This window comes from Suncus etruscus, chromosome 1 (assembly GCF_024139225.1).
Source record: "Suncus etruscus isolate mSunEtr1 chromosome 1, mSunEtr1.pri.cur, whole genome shotgun sequence".
Taxonomy (NCBI): Eukaryota; Metazoa; Chordata; class Mammalia; order Eulipotyphla; family Soricidae; genus Suncus; species Suncus etruscus.
This window is the reverse complement of record NC_064848.1, coordinates 148,896,477-148,920,138: the sequence shown is the minus strand read 5'-3', so window position 1 is coordinate 148,920,138 and position 23,662 is coordinate 148,896,477. Positions and strand designations below refer to the sequence as shown.

At 48.0% G+C, this 23,662-nt stretch overlaps 1 protein-coding gene across 1 annotated transcript in view; it reads left to right on the top strand.

The window, feature by feature from the left end:
* HIPK2 (homeodomain interacting protein kinase 2) overlaps positions 1-23,662 on the top strand; it is a 172,531-nt gene that overhangs the window by 127,837 nt on the left and 21,032 nt on the right. The window contains exons 3-10 of the mRNA XM_049775970.1: positions 1,452-1,575; positions 2,004-2,123; positions 5,227-5,313; positions 7,101-7,285; positions 9,428-9,590; positions 12,162-12,369; positions 13,483-13,604; positions 20,529-20,668. Coding sequence (XP_049631927.1) covers positions 1,452-1,575; positions 2,004-2,123; positions 5,227-5,313; positions 7,101-7,285; positions 9,428-9,590; positions 12,162-12,369; positions 13,483-13,604; positions 20,529-20,668 — 1,149 coding nt within the window. The remainder of the gene's footprint in view (positions 1-1,451; positions 1,576-2,003; positions 2,124-5,226; positions 5,314-7,100; positions 7,286-9,427; positions 9,591-12,161; positions 12,370-13,482; positions 13,605-20,528; positions 20,669-23,662) is intronic.

Here is a 23,662-nt window from a genome sequence, read left to right as displayed (position 1 = left end):
TTGGAGGAGCAGTGATAGATGAACCCCCTCCTGACAGGTGGACTCCTTCCTGTGCTCCATGCTCCAAATCTGTTCCTCATGCATTAGATGAGCACTCAGCACAGAGTCCTATTTGAGACAAGATTCAGGGTTCTCCAGAACTCAGAATCTTCCAGATGAGGGGCCCTAGCAATAGTGCAGCTGGCAAGATGCTTGCCCTGTATGTGTCCAACCTGAGTTCTATCCCTAGCACCCCATATGTTCTCCCGAGCCCCACCAGGAGAGAGCCTTGAGTGCACTACCCGGTGTGACCCAGAAAGTAAACAAAAATAAGAAGAACCTTCCAAACTAGCCTGCAGGATTGGGACATCTGGAGGGTCATGGCCCAAGGAACTTTGTGGCCCCCACCCAAGGATGATGAGGGATCCACTAGAGATACCACAGGAACAACACCAAACTGAGGGCCAGAAATTGGGGCATAGCCCCTTCTCCCACCGCTTCCCCAAGGGCTGATCAATGATCAATTAGGGACACTGATGGCAGAGTCTGTTCTGTTCCTGAGTGTGCAGCCAGTCCCAGGCATTTCACTATCAGCCCCCCTGCCTTGAGCCCCATTTTTTCAAAAGCTCTAGATGGTTTGTTTCTCTTCCTTCAACCCTGATTTCCCACAAAAGGTGCCTCTGCTGTTTCAGGCCAGATTCCTAGAAGGGGCGTGTTCCTAGAAGGTTGGTCTTTCTGGCTGGGTTCCCACATTCATTCACATGAATTTGGGGTGTCTCCTTCCTAGAATCCACCTTGTCTGCCTGTCTCTGATATGAGAGATATTACCCCACATTCAGGAAGGGTTCTCAGGGGTTCTCTGTATATTACAAACCACAGTGTCTAAAAGCAAAAAAGAAGATAGAACGTAAGTCTGTCTGCCATAGAGGTAGGCCAGGGGGAGAGCAGGAGGGAAACTGGGACACTGGTGAAGGGATAGGTGTTTTACATTGTATGGCTGAAATTCAGTCACAAACAACTTTGTAGCTGTGTATCTCATGGTGATTCAATGGGAAGAAAAATTTTAAAAAAGTTTTTAAGAAAAAGAAACTTCTGGAAGGCTGAATTGCAGCATCCTATTTCCTGGGGAGGACATGATGCTAACTCATTGACAGGAGTCAGGGGGCCTGAAAGCTAGAAATTAAGACCTGATTCCAGGCAGAGCCAGTTGTTCCTAGACTAAAGTCAATGCTTGTGCTTCAGAATCGCTCTCCAGACTGGGCTTAACACAATTTGGGGCGGCTCCCTGGCATCCCTGAGGGGGTCAGCAGTGCATCCGATGGGCGTGTGCTGCTGCTGAGTTCCTCCTGCCATTGCTGGAGCCACGGGCCCATCCTCCAGGGAGACCTGAGTCCGAGTATGAAGGGACTGGCCAATCACAACACCCCAGACTTGAGGCACTGGCCAAACCGCTGCCTGTGCTTCCCTTGCAGGGCTCCAGAGATCATCCTGGGCCTGCCGTTCTGTGAAGCCATCGACATGTGGTCGCTGGGCTGTGTCATCGCCGAGCTGTTCCTGGGCTGGCCGCTCTACCCCGGCGCTTCTGAGTATGACCAGGTTGGTCCGGGGTCCCCTGGAGGGGAGCAGCGAGGGGGAGGGAAGTTGTGGGGGCCCCTGGGGTGGGCAGCTATCTCCCACCTCATTTCCCTTTGCTGTTTTGTTTTGTTTGGGGGGCCTCACCCGGTGGCACTCAGGTGTTACTCCTGACTCTGCACTCAGAAATCGCCCCATATGGGGACCATATAGGATGCCGAAGATCAAGCCTGGGTCCGCCACATGCAAGGCAAACACCCTACCGCTGTGCTATCACTTCGGTCCTGGTTTTGGGTTGTTTGTTTGTTTGTTTGTTTTTTCCATTCTCTTCCCTTTCCCTTTCTGATTTATTTTTCGTATTGTACTTCTCTGTTTCCCCACAAAATTGCCGCCTCCCTCATTTCTCCCTCCTCTTGCCAGCAGCACCCTGACCTGCTCTGCCCTTCTTGCAGATTCGCTACATCTCCCAAACGCAGGGCTTGCCAGCCGAATATTTATTAAGCGCGGGGACGAAGACAACCAGGTTCTTCAATCGTGACACTGACTCTCCGTACCCTTTGTGGAGGCTGAAGGTAGGTCGAGCCTTGCCACACCCCACATGTCCTCAAGAGTCTGAGATGCTTGTGACATGTGCTCCCCAGGTCAGGGAGAATGGGGGTAGCTGGGGTTGATAGAGGTGGATATCTAAAAGCCCCTCTTCTTTGACCTGCTGCCTGCAACATTTTGTTTTGTTTTGGAGCCATACTTGGCAGCACTCGGGATACTCCTGGCTCTCCACTCAGAAATCACTCCTGGCAGGCTCAGGGGACCATTTGTGACGTCAGGTTTCAAACCTGAGTCAGTCCCGGGTCAGCCTCGTGCAAGGCAAATGCCCCACCGCTGTGCTATCACTCCAGCCCTTAACATTTTGAGGGCCAAAGCACAGTGGCTGAATCTCCAGGTTTGATCCTACAGACACCCAGGGCTGTGTGGCCCATGCTGGAGAAATGGAGCAGCCCTGGCCAGCCATGAGCTGCCTAAAATAACTTGAACCCTCAGTAACAAGTGCCTAGTTAGTTCTTGGCCAGATAAGGATGGGGGAGCCCAGAAGGCAAATCAGAAGGAGCATTGGTACTGAACTTAAAGGGTTCACAATTTTCCTGACCTTGCAGCATCAGCTCTGGATGGAGCTGGGGAGAGCCCCAAGCCATGCACCTGCTCATGCCGGCCCACAGGGAATACTCCTGCAGCTCAGTGGATTCACTGCACAAAAACCTATTCTGCTTGCTGTCCTTTTGTTCTACGCTCAAGTTATTATTATGTAGTTTCCTGGGAAGGAGAAGTTAAGGCAGGCCTTCCAAAGGTCTTGCTTGCTTTGAGTATTTCCTTTTTTTTTTTTTTTTTGCAAGAGAGTAATCAATGATAAACACAGCAGGGGAGAGCACACAGCCAACCTGGGTTCCATCCCCAGCTTCCCTTATTTCCCTGAGCACTGCCAGGAGTGATCCCTGAGAACAGAGCCAAGATTAAGCAGTGAGCACTGCTGGGTGTGCTTGTGATTGATAGATAGATAGATAGATAGATAGATAGATAGATAGATAGATAGATAGATAGATAGATAGATAGATAGATAGATAGATAGATAGGTAGATAGGTAGATAGGTAGATAGGTAGGTAGGTAGATGATAGATAGGTAGGTAGATAGATAGATAGATAGATAGATAGATAGATAGATAGATAGATAGATAGATAGATAGATAGATAGATAGATAGATAAATTTGTAGTTGTTCATCACCAAAGACTTAGAAAATGGCCCAATAAAAGAGTATGGGGGGTGGTGGAGGAGAGCTGCATCACTCATTCTGTCTTAGCTAAGAGGCCTCATGCTACTGTTCCAAGACCTTGATTCTTGGGGCTCCAGGGCTACAGTTCAGTGAGCTTCAAGGATGAGCAAAGAACCCGCAAGTTCTGTTTCTGAAGCCAGTGTGGGGTGGATGTGTACCCACTCTCCAAGGCCAGTGATCCAATCCCATACCCATTCCCATCTCCCTCTAGAAGATGCTCATCAGAGGTCTGGGGTCAGGAGTCCCTGAACCAGCACCACTGTTGAAGGCCTTAGTGGAAGAGTGGACAGTGCAATGTGATGAGCATGTTCAAATCCAAGGAAAGGGTCTAAAGAGCAAGTTCAGGGGCCTTGCAGTGCTGCCTACTCTGATTCAAGCTTGCTAGGGGTCACTCCTGAGCAAAGAGCTAGGAATAGCCCTGAGTACTGGTCATGGCCCAATAACTCAGGCTTCTTCCCCAGGGATAAAAACACTTGAGGGACAAGCTTCTGCTTTTCTCATCTTTTAAACTTAAGGACGGATGTGAGGTTTCAGGAAAGGGGAGGTAGATCTTGTTTTAATTTCCTCAGAACTTGACACCAGCAGAAGCTCACTTGCAAGAAGGAAGTGGGATAAGAGTGAGTTTGCGGGGAACAAGACTTTTAAACTTTTTTCTTTCACAAACTTTATTTATTGGCTTTGGAGCCACACCCAGCTCTTGACTCTGTGCTCAGGAATCATACTTGGCAGGCTCAGGGGATATGAGATGCTGAGGATTAAATCCAGGTCAGCCTCATACAAGTCAAACACCCTACCCACTATATTATCTCTCCAGCCCTCCCAGTCCCTTTTAGCTTGAGAAGTTTTTGCACAACACCAGGAACAGAAGTATATAAGCCAGGGCCTGGGTAATACACAAGCGTTAGGATGTTTGCCTTGCACGTGGCTGACCCGGGAAGGACCTGGGCTCAATTCCTAGCAACCCATATGGTCCCCTGAGCCTGCCAGGAGTGATTTGTGAGTACAGAGCCAGGAATAACCCCTGAACACTGCTAGATGTGCCCCCCCCCAAAAAAAAAGTATATAAACCAAACACTGATGATACATCCTAAACATGAAACAATTTTTAGGAGCCAAAGTGATAGTACAGCAGGTAGGGCATTTGCCTTGCACACAGCCAACCCCAGCTCAATCCCCAGCATCCCATATGATTCCCCAAACCCACCAATAATGATCCCTGAAGAAAGCCAGGAGAAAGCCTGACCATTGCCAGATGTGGCCAAAAGGAAAAAAAATAAAACATTGTTTTTTAGAAAAGATCCAAATTCATATGAGATCCTGATTCCCCAGTGTAGACAATAAAGAATGGGTCAGATACAGACTGCTCGTCCCATCTGCAACTTAGAGAGCCAGAACAGGGGGAAGACAAAAAGCCAATAGCACCAATCTCAGAGAATCACCCACATAACTGAGTCTACCAGGGAGTAAGGGTTGGAGAGTAGGAGGGGCCTTTGGTGGTGGAACACTGGTGGAGGGATGCACCCCCTCTGTGATGGACGGGGACATTGGGTCCGGAAAAAGATGCCATAAAAAACAGCAGATAGGGGCCAGGAAGGTGGCGCTAGAGGTAAGGTGTCTGCCTTGCGAGCGCTAGCATAGGACGGACAGCGGTTCGATCCCCCGACATCCCATATGGTACCCTCAAGCCAGGGGCGATTTCTGAGCACATAGCCAAGAGTAACCCCTGAGCGTCAAATGGGTGTGGCCCAAAAACCAAAAAAAAGAAAAAAAGAAAAACAGCAGATAGAGGGCCAGATCCCCAGGATCCCACAGCCACCCTCACATTCCTGCACCACGTCCTCCATCCACCAGACCCCAGATGACCATGAAGCTGAGACGGGGATCAAGTCGAAAGAAGCACGGAAGTACATCTTCAACTGTTTGGATGACATGGCCCAGGTAAGTTGCATGACAATTCCCACCCTGCCAGGCCCAGCCACCAGTGACAGCTATCTAGGCCTAGCCACGGTACCAGCCCAGAGCGTTTTCTCAGGAGTAGCCAGCCTGGAGGCAGGAAAGTCTGGGCTAGCTGAGTGTGATCTCAGCTATGCAGTCCCAGCCTTCATAAAATCCTTTGAGTCCTCATTCAGCCAGCCTTAGCTCAGTGATGCCCTTCTGTGAAAGGAAAACAGCCCATTCCTCTCAGTTTTCCAGAAAATTGGGGTCATGGAAAAAAATTAAGATAATTAGGCTCACTATGCCCCAGGGAGTAAGTCCATGCCTTAGCCACCATTGAGGGGTGTTAAAAGCTGGCAGGGTTGAAACAATCAACATTTTCTGCCCAGTTCTGAAGGTTGGCAGTGTTGATGCCATGCAGCAGTGGTCCCTTTCTCTGTGGGCAGTTTCCCCACAGCCTCTGTCTGCATGATCTTTTAGCCTGATGTGCCCGCTTGTTCAGTAGCAAGACGTCAAGGCTGTTCTTTCTCACCTGAAGACTCCACTCTTTGGCTTTAGCACTCCACGGTCCTGCAAGTTTTTTGGACTTCATGATACCTTCCCAGATCCCTGTTCCCAAATGGGGCTGCTTGAACAGGGTTTGGGATCAGCCACTCTACCAGATAATTATCCCATTGCACTCAGGCTCTCAGCTCCCTGGAGGCAACCCTGGGATTTCACCTCTGTGCCCAGAGAAAATTCTAGAACATAGGCCATTTTTCTGTGTAAGTTGTAAGATCGAGGTGATGCAAAGTGAAGTTTTCTTCAAAGCCACGAGCAGTACAGTAAATACTTAAGCATCCTTCATGGCCCATTGACAAGTGTAACCAACCATCAAAGTTCTATGTAAAGCTTAGACTATGAGGATTGGAATTACCTGGGGGGATATAGAAGGCAGCCCCCAACAAACCTTTCCAAAGATTTTCTTATAGAGGGCTCAGATGACTCATGTCTCTGGGCCAGAGGTGGTCCCTAGAAGCACAGGGGCTGCAATGATCCAGAGTCCAAGATGTGGTTGATGTCTCTGTTTCCCTTATGCCCTGGAGTCTGAATGGACAAATCTGCCTCTTTAGGCAGTCCCTCCTCCTGCTTGTCTTTGTATACCCCACTGGACTTGCCATTGATATACAGTATTCGCTCATAAGATGCACATAGTTTTTAGATGAGAAAAACAAGAGATTCAGGAGACAGCAGCAGGGAACAACCAGCCTGTAAGGCCAAAGTATATTTACAATACGTTGGTCCACATCTGGTAAAACGCATTTACCTGACTTTTTTTTTTACATCAGGAAATTAAAAAAAGAAGAAAAAACACATTTTTTAAATACTTTTTTGTTAATATAAAAAAATAAAAGTCCCCTGCACTCAGGCTTCAGCTCCAGATGGCATTCACTCCATAAGATGCACATTTTCCCCCATCGTTTGGGGAGGAAAAAGTGCATCTGATGGTATGAAAAATACAGTATATGATTCAGAAGCATCAAATTTGTTCCCGCTGTTAGGAGCTTGGATTTTTGCAGTCCTGAGTCTTTATTCGTGAGGTGTGACAGGAGATCCATTTCAGCAGTTTCTGCATCCCCAAATCTCCTGCAGAGAAAAATCACAGTCCATGACCCATAGTGGCATATGATAGCAGTGCCTACAACAGGGCACAGACCACAAACTTGGACAGGGGTGGTGGTGAACTAAGGAGGTATAGGCCAGGGGCAGAAAGATGCAACAGGTGTGGGTCAGCTGTCCCTTTCTTCCAGGTGAACATGACCACGGATTTGGAAGGGAGTGACATGCTGGTGGAGAAGGCCGACCGGCGGGAGTTCATCGACCTGCTCAAGAAGATGCTTACCATTGATGCAGACAAGCGGGTCACACCCATCGAGACCCTCAACCACCCCTTCGTCACCATGACCCACTTGCTGGATTTCCCGCACAGTACCCAGTAAGTGTCCTGCTCGAAACTGTCCCCCAGCCCCCACACCTAGCCATGGCTGTGCCTTATCATGGAAAACAGTGATGATTTAAGGCTCAATGGTCACACAGTCACTGCCTCAACCAACAGCTCTGCCCTAGGTATAAAGACATGAACAAAACGCCTGGAGTGACAGTGCAGCGGGTAGGGTATACTTGCCTTGCGTGCAGCTGACCCAGGTTTAATACCCAGAACCCTGCCAAGAGTGATTCTTGAGCACAGAGCCAGGAGTAAGCTCTGAACACCACTGGGTGTGCCCCCCCCCAAGTCAAAACCAAAAAAGACATGATCTAGGCTGCCTCTGAGCCATCATTGCTGATCAAAACAGTGGGAACTAGTTAGATTTTGCAGCCAAAAGGAAGGCCTGACCCAAGGCTGGTTGGATCTTATTGTGAGAGCCAGGAGAGGGGGACGGGAGGGAGTCCTATGTGAAGCAGGGCATTCAAAACAGCAGCATCCACAGAGCAAAGATGCTTCTAAGGTCAACGGGCACTCTGAAGCAGGTGGCAGTTTAGACTCTGGCTACATTCATTCATTTATTCAGCCTACTCTGTGCCTGTGGTGCTGAGGACTGGGTTGGGAGCAGGAGGGGACATATAAGAACAGATTGAGGATAAAGATTTGCACAGCACCGTGGACCCTGTCTGGCAGTGTGAGGCTGCTGGTTAGGCCCATAAACAAAAACAAAAACAAAATCAAAAAAAAAAAAAAAAAGAGAGGGAGAGTATTCTCCAAACCAGGCCTACACTGGTTTGGAATACCTTTTAGGGAAAGAATATTCTGGAAGAGCTGGAAGAGCTCAAAGCACACTTCCAGGGTATGGAAATAACCTAGACTGTCACTCATGAAATAGTAGAGAACTTTGGTTTCTGTTCCATTTCTATCAGAGGGGGCTTTGAATTTTTTGTTCAAGGGTATGTATCTGATTTTTGGAGGTAATAAATGGCAATACCACAGATGATTCAGGAAAACCTTTTCTTGCTGCTTCTAGTCCTGTTAACTTGTTCTAGTTCTTCCCTCCCCCCCCCCCCCCACATAGGCCCCTTCACACTCCTGTACCCCTGCCCAGAGTCTAAGCATGTGCTTTAGTTGATCTGTTCCTTGGTCTCTTCCTGTCACACTGTGGGAGACATCATCTGACATAAAATCCATGTTAGGAACATGCATTTAAGTAGGTTTCACTCTTGCTAAATGACTTTGGGGCAGGCTCTTGAGCCAGAAGACACATAAGTCCATCAGGGCCAAGATTTCAGGTCTGTAAGTGCCACCAGTGGGTTTTCAGGAAAGAATTCAAATGGCTGAGACACCAGGCCCTTGGTACCAGGGCCAGCCACACATTCGAACTTGACCTTTGTAAGGTCAGGGCAGGGAGAAGGAAACTGGGTAAAACCAGAAGAGTAAGGAGCTGGAGTGCTAGTACAGCGGATAGGTACTTGCCTTATGTATAGCTTGCTTGCTCAGTGTTTAACATTATCATCCCATCCCCCAAGTTCACCGGGAGCAAACCTGAGCACAGCTAGGTATGGCCTGGAAGCAAGCAAACAAATGACAACCAAAAAATAAAAGTAAAAATAGGGCCAGAGAGATAGCATAGAGGTAAGGCGTTTGCCTTTCATGCAGAAGGTCGGTGGTTTGAATCCCAGCATCCCATATGGTCCCCTGAGCCTGCCAGGAGTGATTTCTGAGCGTAGAGCCAGGAGTAACCCCTGAGCACTGCCAGGTGTGACCCAAAAATAAATAAATAAATAAATCAAAGTAAAAAGGGAGTGAAAAGAAGTCCAAGAGGACAGACACCTGGGATGGCTCATGACCTCGGCCTCTGACTTAACAGCCCTCTCTTTTTATCATTCTTCCTCTTAAACCAGAGCAGGCAAGTGTTGGCAACTGGTATGATCAGTTAGACTGATGTCAACCTCACCAGCTTGAGTGGAATCTTCGTCCAAACAGGACATTGGCTGGCTAGTCCCTCATTTGTCCCCTAGATGGCATTAGTGGTCTGCAGTGAAACTCGGAGGCACCTGGCCCTTGCCTCCCTGTTAGGGTTAGTTATCCACCTCACTGCTTCTCCTCCCCTCACACGAGCTCTCTCTCCCCACCTTTTTGCACCGACAGCGTCAAATCGTGTTTCCAGAACATGGAGATTTGCAAGCGTCGGGTGAACATGTATGACACCGTAAACCAGAGCAAAACCCCCTTCATTACGCACGTGGCCCCCAGCACGTCCACCAACCTCACCATGACCTTCAACAACCAGCTGAACACTGTCCACAACCAGGTGAGTGAGGAATGGAGAGGAAGACGGGGGCATTATGAACCTCAAAAGTGTCCAGCCCCTACCAAAACCTGATCAGGATTTATAACCCCCACAAGACCATGAACAAGAAACTCAGTTCCCCAGCCTTCACATGTCACAAAATATCTGCTTCCCAGACTGTTTGAGACACCCAAGCATGGGTCATCTTGACCATCCCAGATGGCATTGGAAGTTCAAGAAATGACTCACTGAAGGGAGGGAGGGGGGACATCTTAGTTGCTTTCCTTTGCCCTGCTCTATTCTTGTGGAAGTGGGGTGAGAGCTAGAGAGGGTCCCTGCCTCTGACAGCTTACCTAGAGAGGAACTCCAGAATTGGACAAGATGCAAGCAACCCTCCTTTCCTCCCCACTTTTTTCCTGCCACAAGACCCCCCCCTTTCCGGAAAGAAAACGCCTGTCCTTTTTCCAAGTCACTTCATCAACCTGTCACAATCACTGCAGCAGCTGTGACCGAAAAGACCATGAAATAAAGGTTTTCTTTCTGAACCTTTGCACCATTTTGTCGCAAACAAACAGAGGTGGCAGTCAGGACATTAGAGTCTCTTCCATTGTCAAACCCCAGAATCATCCATCACAACTCCTCCTGCTGCTTCCTAGACTAACCAGCCCCCCTTCCCAAAACCAACCCTGGATTTTTCCAATCCTAGTATCAGTCTGCACTTAAACCACCACTTGTGTGTTTTCATGTACCATTGCAGTGTCTAGATGCTAATCATCTGCATGAATTCCATTCACTTGTTTTGTTACTGTTTTTATCTTGTTTTATTTTGGGGTCCTATCTGGCAATGCTCAGGGCTTAGACCTGGCTCTGCACTTTCCCAACCGATGGCGGTTGTGGAACCATATGAGATGCTAGAGATTGAATGAACCCTGGCAGCTGCATGTAAGGCAAGCACCCTACCCACTATACTATAACTCCAGCCCCTCATTCTTGGTATTTGGGGGCACGTCCCCTAAGGCTCCCCCAAAGCCATTGTTTTTTCAGCCCCCTAATTTCTACTCTCTGCAGTACATTGATTTAGTGTCTCAGCTCTTGTCATCGTCCCAGGTTCAATTCTGGGATCTGCTGCCCCCTCCAGGTTGTTGCTGTTCTTACAGCTCTGCTTGGGGGAAACCCAGAAGCTGACCTACCTATCTAGGGCACACTTCTAGCCATACATGTGAACTCCTCAGCAAAACATCAGTATGGGGGCTCTCGGATGGAGCTCAGCATCAAAGGACATGTTTTGTATGCATGAGACCTGGGTTTGATCCCTGGAATCTGCAGCAGAGCCTCATGCCCCAGAACCACCAAAAAGAAAAAAAATAAAATAAAGGAGATAGTTGGGCCTGGAGAGATAGCACAGTGGCGTTTGCCTTGCAAGCAGCCGATCCAGGACCAAAGGTGGTTGGTTCGAATACCGGTGTTCCATATGGTCCCCATGCCTACCAGGAGCTATATCTGAGCAGACAGCCAGGAGTAACCCCTGAGCACCGCCGGGTGTGGCCCAAAAATAAAATAAATAAATAAATAAAAAATAAAAGAGATAGTTAATGGGAAAGGTGCTTACAAGTGGCCAGCCCCAGTCTGATCTCCAGCACCCCTAAGCACTACCAAGAGTGATCCCCAAAGCTCAGAGCTAAGAGGAAGTCCTAAGCACCACCAGATATGGCCCCACCCTCCACTCAAAAAAAATTGTGGGGGGGGTTGCATGATAACACAGTGGTAGGGCATTTGCCTTGCATGCAGCTGATCCAGGACAGACTTTGGTTCGATCCCTAGCATCCCATATGGTCCCCTGAACCAGGAGCGATTTCTGAGTGCATAGCCAGGAGTAACCCCTGAGCATCACAGAGTGTGGCCCAAAAAAGCAAAAAAAAATTGTGTTGTTTTTTGGTTGGTTTGGGGGCCATATCCAGTGATGCTGAGACTACTATTGGCTTTGAGCTTAGAGATGACTCCTGGTGAGGTTCAGGGGACTACACAGGATGCCAGAGAGCGAACCTGGGTCAGTCACATACAAGGCAGCACGTGTCTCTGTGAAGGCCCATTCTCTGAGAAACAGCGTGGAAAAGTTTAGCTCACCCCTGAGCATGTCTCCATGAAGAGGCCTCCACCACTCACAGAACCCTAGAGGTCTTCAAGGTTGTCCTGAAGATGTGTTGTGTGTTACCAAGAAGTTGTATGCCCAGATAAAAAAAAATAGAACCCACTGCGTCTCTGACCCACTGGAAGTGCAGGCCTCAGATGTCAGGGGTAGGCCTCAGCCCCAACCACAGGGGCTCCTTGCTGCCTTCAGCCTCCTACCTGTTTTGTTGACAATGGCCCCCACCCCTGTGTGAAATCCATTCCTCTCTGTGTTTGACCTCTTTGCTCCTAGTTTGTTTGGTTTTGGTTTTTTGATTTCTTTTTGGTTTTGGCTGCTGGTTCTTGTTTGTATTCATTGCTCTGATTTTGTGTGAGGCCTGTGTCCCCCTTTCTCCATCCCTATCCCATGCCACCTCCCTCATTTTTTGTTTGTTTATTTCTGTTCAATCCCCATCATTCCTTTAGGCTCCCACCTCCACCAGTGCCACTATTTCCCTAGCCAACCCCGAAGTCTCCATACTAAACTACCACTCTGCACTCTGCCAGCCCTCTGCGGCGTCCATGGCCGCGGTTGCCCAGCGGAGCATGCCCCTGCAGACGGGGACCACCCAGATCTGCGCCCGGCCCGATCCCTTCCAGCAAGCACTCATCGTGTGTCCACCTGGCTTCCAAGGTAAGGCCTCCTGCCTGCCTCCCGACACCCACCCCGGGGCCCACAACCCTCCTCCTGGCTCTCCCTGAGAACTTAAGGGGCAGCACATAGGGCCAGGCTGGACACACCATTGGACTCAGCTTCAGCACTGAGTCATTTTTGCCAACCTCTGCCCACTAGGCTTTATGTAGCTGGCAGCGCCTTAAGAAGTCAAGAAGGGGGTCAGTGCTGGGTTATGGTCAGGAAGGATCTAAACCTTGCTGTGATCTTCCCCACCCTCCTCCCTCTGCGTCACCCCAATCCATGAATTAGCTATATTCCCCAAGAAGCTAGAATGACAGGGCCACATCGATAGTTACAGCAGGTAGGTTGCTTGACAACTGACCCTAGTTCAGTCCTTGGCATCCTATATGGCCACTCTGAGTCCTGCTAGGAATGATCCCTGAGGTGCAAAGCCAGGAATCAACCTTTAGGACTTTGAGTGTAGCCCAAACTCCCCTCATAAAAAAAAAAGAAAAAAGAAAAAATCAAGGGCCAGAGTGATAGCACAGTGGTAGGGGCATTTGCCTTGCTTATGGCTGACTCGAAACTGACCTGGATTCAATGCCTGGCATCCCAAATGGTCCCCTGACTCTGCCAGGAGTAATCCCTCAGTGCCACTGGGTGTGGCCCAAAAACCAAAAGAATAAAAATAAAATCTGGAATCCCAGTTTAGACAGGAGTTCAAGAATGGTTTTTGCCTGTCCCCACGGTGCCCCTTCTCAGACCCTCCCAGCTCTGCCTATGCCTTTATGATATAGAACGGGACCTGTATCTTCGTATGGGGGGAAGGGGAGGCTGGCAGGCTGGGATATACTAGTTGCTCAGGGGCTGTTCCTGACTCTGTGCTCAGCAGTGACTGCATGGTGACAGGAATTAAAGCAAGCCTTCCCTTTGGTCCCTGGCTTCACAACTCCCTAAATTCACCCAAGACTTGGGAAAGACTCACATTTGGTTTTCTGTGGGTCTGGGGGGTATGATTTGAAGTTCCCTATGAGTGAGTTTCCCTCTGGGAGCCAAGAGCTGCTCTGTGAGCTGGTCTTCATTCTGCTGCCCCTCTTACACACTCTCTCCCTCACCCACTGTCTGCTCCAGGACTTCAGGCTTCACCCTCGAAGCATGCAGGCTACTCGGTGCGAATGGAAAATGCTGTCCCCATCGTCACCCAAGCCCCAGGCACTCAGCCTCTTCAGATCCAGCCAGGTCTGCTGGCCCAGGTAATACGACAACGACAACAAGGGTAACCAGAACTTGTCAGCGGGGTTCTTAGAGTCTGTCTGTCCACTCATTCTCACCACGGCAATATGTCCGTGAAAAAAATAGACCAGTGATATACTCACTAACCCCAGGCAGGTTACCTTTGACACAGGAAATTCTGGAGAAATTATATGGGTCTTGTCTCTTTCCAGTGTGAATTATGGGGTAGTCTGGGAGTTATTTCGGGGCCTACAAAGCTATATTAGAAGTGGGGGCAAAGGCCACTACCCACAGTAGCTTGATTCATTGCATGGACCTGAGGTGCTGGGGACCCCCAGGACCACACTAGCATAGTTTGAGGGCCTCCTAGGGCAGAGGTTTGAAAACCATGTGGTATCATGTGTTGAACCCAAGTGGTTTTTGCCTTGCATGCGGCCAACCTAGAATAGACCCGGATTCCATCCCTGGCATCTCATATGATCCCCCATGCCTGCCAGGAGTGACTTCTGAGCACAGAGCCACGAGTAACCCCTGAGTGCCTCTGGGAGTGGCCCAAACACACACACACACACATACACACACACACACACACACACACACACACACACACACACACACACACATATCAAGCCTGGTGCCTACAAGGCAAATTTTTTTTTAATATATAATAACATCACAACTTATCAAGTTTTTCATAATGCAGTCATTTCAGCATTAATTTATTCAAACACCAATCCCACCAACAGTGTGACCTTCCCTTCACCATTTCCCTTATTTCCCACCCACCACCCTAGCCTGCCCCCTTCCCTTGCAGGCACAAATAAATTTGCATCATGTTGATTATTACAACACAAAGGCAAATGGAATTATCGAAATTTAGATCAAGAAGAGTGGATTTGAAATAATTGTTCTATCCTTTCATGATGTCTGAAGATTTACGAGGCTGCGGTTGATTTTAGTTACTGTTTACTGGCCCCACTGAGCCTGTAGATAACCAGAACTTTCCCATCAGATTTCCTGTGATACTTTTTTGTTTTTGTTTTTGTTTTTGGGTCACACCCAGCAGCGCTCAGGGGTTACTTCTGGCTGTATGCTCAGAAATCACTCCTGGTAGGCTCTGGGGACCATATGGGATGCTGGGATTCGAACCACCAACTTTCTGCATGCAAGGCAAATGCCTTACCTCCATACTATCTCTCTGGCTCCTCCTGTGATATTATTAAGCCAACACTACTATGAAATTTTGAGGTGTCACATGGCCCCATGACCCAGGATCTCAAGATCTGGAACAAATTTGGTTGTTTGACAGTTTGACTAGGTTAAGTGGAAGGAGCTGGGCTTTTTCTATCAGTGTTGGGGGTGAGGTGGCTGGGCTGCTGTGATTCCTGCAGAGAGGGGAATCTGCCCCCCACCTGTTCTGAGAATGGCAAAGCTAATATTTTTTATCTCTGCTCTGTCTCCTGGGGTGAGGCCCTAGGTTTTGGTCCCAAATCCACTATGTCTGTGGCCAAAGGGAAATCAGTTAACATTTTGTTGTCTCAAATTCTTCTCTTAAATAATAGAAAAAAAAAATTTTTTTTTTTTTTTTGGTTTTTGAGTCATACCCGGTGGTGGTCAGGGGTTACTCCTGGCTGTCTGCTCAGAAATAGCTCCTGGCAGGCACAGGGGACCATATGGGACACCGGGATTCGAACCAACCACCTTTGGTCCTGGATCAGCTGCTTGCAAGGCAAACGCCACTGTGCTATCTCTCCGAGCCCCAATAGAAATAATTTTTTTTTTGGCCACACCCGGCGGTGCTCAGGGGTTACTCCTGGCTGTCTGCTCAGAAATAGCTCCTGGCAGGCACGGGGGACCATATGGAACACCGGGATTCGAACCAACCACTTTTGGTCCTGGATCGGCTGCTTGCAAGGCAAACGCCGCTGTGCTATCTCTCCGGGCCCTAGAAATAATTTTTAAGTGAGGAAAGACACACCCAGTGGTGCTCAGAGTTTACTCCGGCTCTGAGCTCAGGGATCACACCTAGCTGGGCTTGGAGGACCCTGCCTACTGCCATTGACCTAACCAAGGTCAGCTGTGTGCCAAGCCAGTACCTTACCAGTACTATCTCTTCAGGTCCAAGAAACACAATTCTGTTTTTAAGCAAAAGGCGATCTATTCCTCGTTTTATAGTTTAACAGACGAGCCCTGACTTTGCCAGTCACTCTCTGACAGTGGGCTGGGCTCACTGAGGGGATGGTGACTGAAGCTGTGGCAGGCGTGGGGAAATTTCCAGGCTCACATCCTGTGCTGGTCACTATGCTCACCCCCACTGACCCTCGAGCTAGCTAAGAAACAGCCCAGCACATGGGCCCTTTCCAGCCTTTGGTGGGCCCAATGCCCGCCTCCTGCCCCCAACAGCACAAAGTAGAATCTGTGTTTCTTTTGACATCTAAAAGATGAGACATCACCAGTGAGTTCCAGAAACATGGAGTCAGTCAGGTGAGAGAACACAGATCCCAAAGTCTGCCACCAGCATCAGGGTCTGACTTAGATGCTTTTGGGCTTCCATGTAAATGTTGCTTTTATATATTTATTTTATTTTATTTTTTTAAGCACCATGGTTACAAAATTGTTCATGCTTAAGTTTCAGTCATAGAATTACACCACCCTTCATCAATGCACTTTTCCTGCCACCAGTGTTTCTGGTTCCCCTCCCATCCACCCCCTCCTTTCCTGCCTATCTCTGGGACAGGCATTTTGCCCCTTTCTCTCTTTTTTTTTTTTTTTTTTTTGGTTTTTGGGCCACACCCGTTGACGCTCAGGGGTTACTCCTGGCTAAGCGCTCAGAAATTGTCCCTGGCTTGGGGGACCATATGGGACACCGGGGGATCGAACCGCAGTCCGTCCAAGGCTAGCGCAGGCAAGGCAGGCACCTTACCTCTTGCGCCACCGCCCGCCCCCCGTTTCTCTCTTTTAATCACTTTTAATCACTCTCTCTCTCTCCTCTCTTTTTTTTTTTTTTTGGTTTGTTTTTTTGTTTGTTTTTTGGGCCACACCCATTTGATGCTCAGGGGTTACTCCTGGCTAAGCGCTCAGAAATTGTCCCTGGCTTGGGGGGACCATATGGTACGCCGGGGGATCAAACCGCGGTCCTTCCTTGGCTAGCGCTTACAAGGCAGACACCTTACCTCTAGCGCCACCTCGTCGGCCCCTCTCTCTCCTCTCTTTTAATCACTCTTTCTCCTTTTTTTTCCTTTTTTATACTGGTTTACAATATTGTTAATTAAAGGGTGCTATGCATGTCACTTTATCCCCTTTCAGCACCCAGTTCTTATCCAGAGTGGTTTGTTCCAACTATCCTTGTCATAGTTGCTTTGTGGAGCTCAGACACAAATGTCAGCCTAGAAGCACCTTTGTTTTAACATCCAAGAGGTTCCCAAAGGCCTTTATCCCAATAGTTTGCACAGTGGAGTTTAGGTTTTCATTTAAATGTTGTTCAGCTGGATTACTCCATTCCCTGACCTCTTTAGAATCCAAGTAAATAATTGTTTGATAAATCATTTGTCTCAATTATTATAACATTTACATTAGTTTTGGCAAGGAAAGTCATGTATTCCCATATTGGTCTACAAAATTTCTTGGGGATCAGGAAAGATAGCACAAGGATTAAGGTACTTGTACTCCTTGCATGCTGCAGTCCCTGGCATCTCAGAGGGTCCCGCAGAGCACTGCCAGGACTGATCCCTGATCCTAGAGTGGGAAGTACTCTCAAATGTGGCCCAAAGGCAGAATAAAAATTTTTAAAAAGAGCTGGAGAGACAGCATGGATAATAGAGCATTGACTTTGCATATGGGCAACCTGGGTTCAATTCCTGGCATTCCAGATAGTTCTCAGAACACCACCAGAAGTGAATCCCGAGTGTTGAACCAGAAATAAGCCCTGAGTATTCCAGGGTATGGCCCAAAAAAACAAACAAAAAATTTCAAGGAAAAGTCCTGGTCTATTCGGGTTCTTTTCATGTGGATTTCTTTTGTCTTGCTCAGTTTTTTGTTTGTTTTTCCTTTTGTTTCGTTTGTTTTCTTTTCTTTTTTTTTTTAGAGGCTACTCACATCCCTGATATAGACCATCAGGGCTATATGTGGGAGGTTGGATTTGGGTGGCTTATTATCCCAGGGATTGAATTTAGGGATTTGTACATGCTAAGATGACCTACAACTTGAGCTGTCTCCTAGTTTTGCTGTGTAAATTATAACATCACTCTTACATCAGGTTTTAAGTTCCAAAACAAAAACCAATTTGTAGTTATTGGCTCAAATTGAATTTCTGTCTCCTTTAAGAGCAATTGACACTTTGATCACATTAAATCACTTCATCTAAGAACATTCTAGAACTCTCTACAAGTTATCTTCCTTGAGCCAGAGAAATAGCTCAAGGAACTAAACATGTGCTTTGCATGCAAAAAGCCCAGATCTTATCCTCAGCACCATGTGGTCCTTTGAATATTGCCAGGAATGATCCCCATTAACCCTTAAGCAGTACCGAGGTAGCCCTCAAACCAATAAATAAAGTTATCGTCCTTTCATTTTACTTCTTCTGCTGGGGTAATTCCAAAATCCTTTTTGTTATATTAACTTTATTATTCTCAATGATTTGCAGGTATGAAGAGTCACATTCAGCAGTTTGTGGGGTAGCTCTCAGTATTGTGGGTTGCCAGGATTTCAGCATACAAAACATATATTTTAGCTCTTTAATTTTTTTCCTATTCCTGAAATTGTTAATTTTTTAAATCAATTATTATTAAATTTCATGAAATGTTCCTGCATTTAAAAACCTGTGTTGGAGGGAACTGGAGGGGGCACACCCCATAATACTCAGGACTTATTCCTGGCACTGCACTCAGGGATCACTCATGGCAGGTATTTTGGGACCAAAACCAGGTCAGCCACATGTAAGGCAAGCACCTTGCTGGTGTGTGTGTGTGTGTGTGTGTGTGTGTGTGTGTGTGTGTGTGTGTGTGTGTGTGTGTGAAAACTCAATCTTTTACTGTGGCACATAAGATTAACAATACTTTTGTAATATTAAAGTCTTATCGTGTGTTTGCTAGTCTTTTTTTTACTACTGATGGCTTAGAAATACTGAATTAATCGTATATCTGTTTCTACATGAAAAATAGCACATAGTTATGATTCTTCTTAGAGATGATCCCCTTTCTGCTCTGGGTATCAAGGTCACTCCTGTCTCATTTTATATGTCAGTGGTTACTGCCTCAACCACTTCCTGGAGCAGCTTGTTTCAGACTGACTTCAGCCCTGCTTCCTCCCTGATCAGGACCTTGGTGACTGTGAATGGCAGCATCTGTGTCATTCAGTTTAGTCAGCTAAGAACCTTCTGCAATGTTGAGCAGGTGGAAGTGAAAGGGTAGTGAAGGGTGGTGGTCCAGTTTTACTTCGGGCTCTGAGCTCAGGAGTGCCCCCGGTGGTGTTAAGGTGCCCATGTTGCTGATAGGGATGAAACTGTGATCCTTTCCTTTCACATCAGGAGTTGTTAAGAAAAGGCCAAGACAGGTCAAAGATATATTTGCAGTGAGCTTCTGAGGTGGAGAAACATATTCATGGCTTTATCCCAGCAGTAGAAATCCAGGCCCATCCCCCAGCACACCCCAGACTTGGAGCTGTGTGTGCTTTAAAGAGTAATTACAGGTCTTCTTTGTGTTTGCACACTGAACCCTGGCAAGCCAGGAGCCAGCTCATGAGAGAATCTTAATTAGCATCACTTACTCACTCAAATCGATGTTCCTCCGTGTTGAGCTTGGTGGCAGGCAGCGGGTTCTGTGTCCTGGGTTTGTTTTACTTCTTCTGCCTTGGGGAAAAGACAAGCCTTAGGGTGCTGTCAGTCTCTGGGGGAGTTCAGACAAAATTGAGAAAAATAACACATCCACCCCAAAATACATGTATTGGATTTTTTTTTTTTTTTTGGTTTTTGGTTTTTGGGCCACAGCCAGTGACACTCAGAGGTTTCTCCTGGCTATGCACTCAGAAATCACTCCTGGCTTGGGGGACAATATGGGATGCTGGGGGATTGAACCACGGGATTGAACCACGGATCAAACCGCAGTCCATCCTAGGTTAGCCATGTGTAAGGCCTTACTGCTTGCACCACTGCTCCAGCCCCAATGTATTGGATTTTAATCACTTCAGTGTTTGTGTCAAGGAGCGAGGTGCCCTGACCCATTTGCATGCTAGTCCAGGGGACACTCGCCCCAAACAGTGAGGTGTGAATAAATGGAAACCCCTACAGCCATTAGGGGGTCATGACTGGCTGGAGTTCCTAGGGTGCAGTGTGCATGTTCCTTGAAACACATGACTGTGTTCTGTCTGAATCATTTCATACCACACTCAAAAACACAGATTCCTGGGGCTGGAGCCACAGTTCAATGTAGATAGGGAATTTGTCTCGTATGAGACTAACCCAGGTTTAATCCCTGGTCCCCATACTGTCGGTTTCTCTAAGCCTACCAAGAGTGATCAATGACAGCAGATCTAGGAGTGAGCTCTGAGTACTAACAGATGTGGTCCAGAAATCCAAAACAAAAAAAGCAAACAAAACAAAACTGGCCTGTAGTGATAGCACAGTGACAGGGCGTTTGCTTTGCATGCTGCCAACCCAGGATGAATCTGGGTTCAAGCCCTGGCATCCCATGTGGTCCCCTGAGCCTTCCAGGAGCAGTATCTGAGCATAGAACCAGGAGTCACCCCTGAGCGCTGCCAGGTATGGTCCAAAAACAAAAACAAAAAAACAAAAATCCAGGCTTCCTGCCACTTTACTCCCCAAAATCAACCTATAAACTAACTTCCAGAACTGAACAAAAGCTTCAAATGCTCCTCATCCCCTTGCTGCACACACTTTGGCCCATCTCCACGAGTCCAGTGACCCAGTGCCTATGTCCTCTATCCCACAGCAGACCTGGCCGAGCGGCACCCAGCAGATCCTGCTGCCCCCCGCATGGCAGCAGCTGACAGGCGTGGCCACCCACACATCGGTTCAGCATGCTGTGATCCCCGAGACTATGGCAGGCACCCAGCAGTTGGCCGACTGGAGGTAAGTTGGCAGGGATGTGTGTCTGGGATGGGGTGCACTGGTGGTCTGTTCCTGAATTCCCTGGCTTGGAGGGAACTCTTTCCAATGCAGAGAATTTTCTGAGTAACAGAAGTCTAGCTTGATGAGAGAGACAGAGACAGAGAGAGACAGAGACAGAGACAGAGAGAGAGTGTGTTTGAAGGGTCTCCACCTCTTCCGTGCCATTCCTGTGCTTCTTCTACTGAGTTATCACCACACCCCCCACCCCAAGAGAGATGTCACTAAATGAACCCACACCAAAAATAAATAAACCTACCAGGAAAATCAGCCTCATCCCTTTGTCCCCACCCTACGTGTGATTTAGGGGACTCAGCACTTAGTGTGTGAGTATTTCCCAGAACTTAGCTCTCCACCCTGAAAACAAAACTTGATCTAGAAAGGCTGCAGAAAAGTGTCTCCCCAAGCTCTCTAAGCTGTCCCAAGTGTCCTCGGGTTGTTGGGGCATGTCTGACCCCAGGGAAAGGTCTGACAGTAGAGGGGATGGGTGGACTCTGGCAAGTCAGTTTCAGTCCATAGTCCTTGGGTGGCCCCAGTCTGTCCCACCCCCACCAGTTGCCACATTCCCCCACCTGCCTCTCTCACCAATTTCTTCACCCACAGTTGCTGTGGTCTGTGTTCACTTTCCATGTCTCCATGAATCTCTCACTTACCTCATCCCGACATCCCCTATGTCCCTCTGTGCCTCTCTATGCAGACTAATGGCAAGTCCCAAGTCATCCCCCATTTCCCATGATCCTCTGGGCTGTCGCTTATTCAGTCCAAATATGGGACAGCACATATTAGACAGTCCCTCAAGGGAGTTGGAAATCCAACCCCAGCCACACCCGCTCTGCAGGTCCTCTGGGCCCGGTTCGGACTCAGCTTCACTTCCCACAGACACACCCATCCACCACCCAGTGGTTGCAGAAGCACTTTCCGACCTGGTACATCTAAGGTGGCATCTGGATCTGGTGCCTTGCCTGACACAAGCCTCTAATCTTCTGTTTTGTGTGTGTGTTTTGGTTGTTTGTTTTGTTTTTGTTTTGTTTTGGGGCCACAGCTGGAGGCACTCAGGGCTTATTCCTGGTGCTGCACTCAGAAATGGCTCTTGGCAGGCTTGTGGGAACACACGGGATGCTGGGAATCAAACCCAGATCCGTCCCAGGTCAGCTGCATGCAAGGCAAATGCCTTACTGCTGTGCTATCTCTCCGGTCCCCCTCTCAGCCTTCTGAACCTTGGGTTTCTTTTTCAGTAAAGTAGAGCTGACAGAACAATTTTTTGAGTCGTGGGAGTTTTGATTAAGCTAAACCCCAGAGCTCCTGACCTGAATTTATTTACATATACCAAACCCAGAACAACAACAACAATAAAAAAAAAAAGAACAGGTCACAACAAGCTATATAAGAAACTGTTTCTTCCCTTCTCAAACCTCCACTTTATGCCAGCCAGACAGCAGCCTGCCCTCATGAAAACAGCAACCAAATAGGGATGCTCCTCAACCTTTAATCCCATCCATATACCATAGTTTATTCTCCGTTAGCACAGACAGCTATTTCATTCCACAGTTCTCCCATAGCTGTTCCTTCAAGCTCACTCACTTGTCCTCACTGTCAGAAGATACAGTCATTGGGCAATGGTACACTTTCTTTACAACCTCTCTCTGATTCCTTTGTTGCCAAAGGGTAACTGTGTCTTGGCAAATAAACAAAAGGGAATGACTACTGCTAGGCTTGTCTCAAAGGAATAGGAAAACCATGGCTGTAGAGGAAATTGCAGCCATAAAATAAAAGACCCAACATCCATTGCAAAGGTAAATTTCACTATTTTTTTAATCCAACTAAATTATCCCTTAGATTTCCATTTTATTATATTTCAAATGGTCTTTTGCAGACAGGTCTCCAAATGGATCATTTTATTTTCTATTTTTGTGGGGAAACTCACATTGGGACCCCAATTCACTCCAGATTGGGTAGGCAGGAAAGAACCCAGACAAGGCAGTGGGGAAGAAAATCAGGATGGGGTCTGAAAAGAAGTTCTCTCACCCTGCTCCAAAACCCAGTCCACACTAAGACCAGCCTGAGTCTACAACTCCAGGAGACCCAGACATACCCCACCCCTGGTCAGGAGGCATGCCAGCAGAACCCAAGGCCAGCTGAGACTCTAATGCAGAACATTGCTGGGGCTCAAATATATCCCTTCTTGTGCCAGAGTGATGGTGCAGTGGTAGGGCATTTGCCTTGCACACAGCTGACCCAAGACGGACCGCAGTTCCATCCCCCGGCATCCCATATGGTCCCCTGAGCCGGAGCAATTTCTGAGTGCAGAGCCAGGAATAATCCCTGAGTGTCACTGGGTATGGCATATATATTCCTTTTTTTTGGGGGGGGGGAGTGCCACATCTGGAAGCACACAGGGGTTACCCCTGGCTCTGTACTCAGAAATCACTCCTGGCAGGCTCGGAAGATCATATGGGATACCAGCGATTAAACCCAGGTTTGTCCCGGATCAGCTCCATGCAAGGCAAATTCCCTGCCGCCATGCTGTCATTCCTGGCCCAAAATATCTCTTCTTGATTAAGTCCTAGCCTCTAAGTCCATATTAAATCCAGACTCTCCATAGGAAAGCCCAGCTGTAAAACACTTTGCAGAGCAAGCACCGAGTTCCATTTTAGATTCACCATCTCCCGCCTGGGTTGTATGTGTCCTTTTCTTTCACAAGGCTTTTACACCAATTCACACTTTTGGGGAACGGGCCAAACTCAGTGATGCCCAGGGCTTTTACTCCGGTCTCTGCACTCAGGAATCACTGCTGGTGGTGCGGAGGGGACCCTCGGGGTGCCAGGGATTGAGCCCAGGTCAGCTGCATGCAAGACAAATACCCTCCCTGCTGTACTATCTTCAGCTCCTTGTTCTTGAATGTGCTACATTTTCCTTGTCATCTTTTACTTTACTCTTTGTCGCCCCCTGAAATTCTTC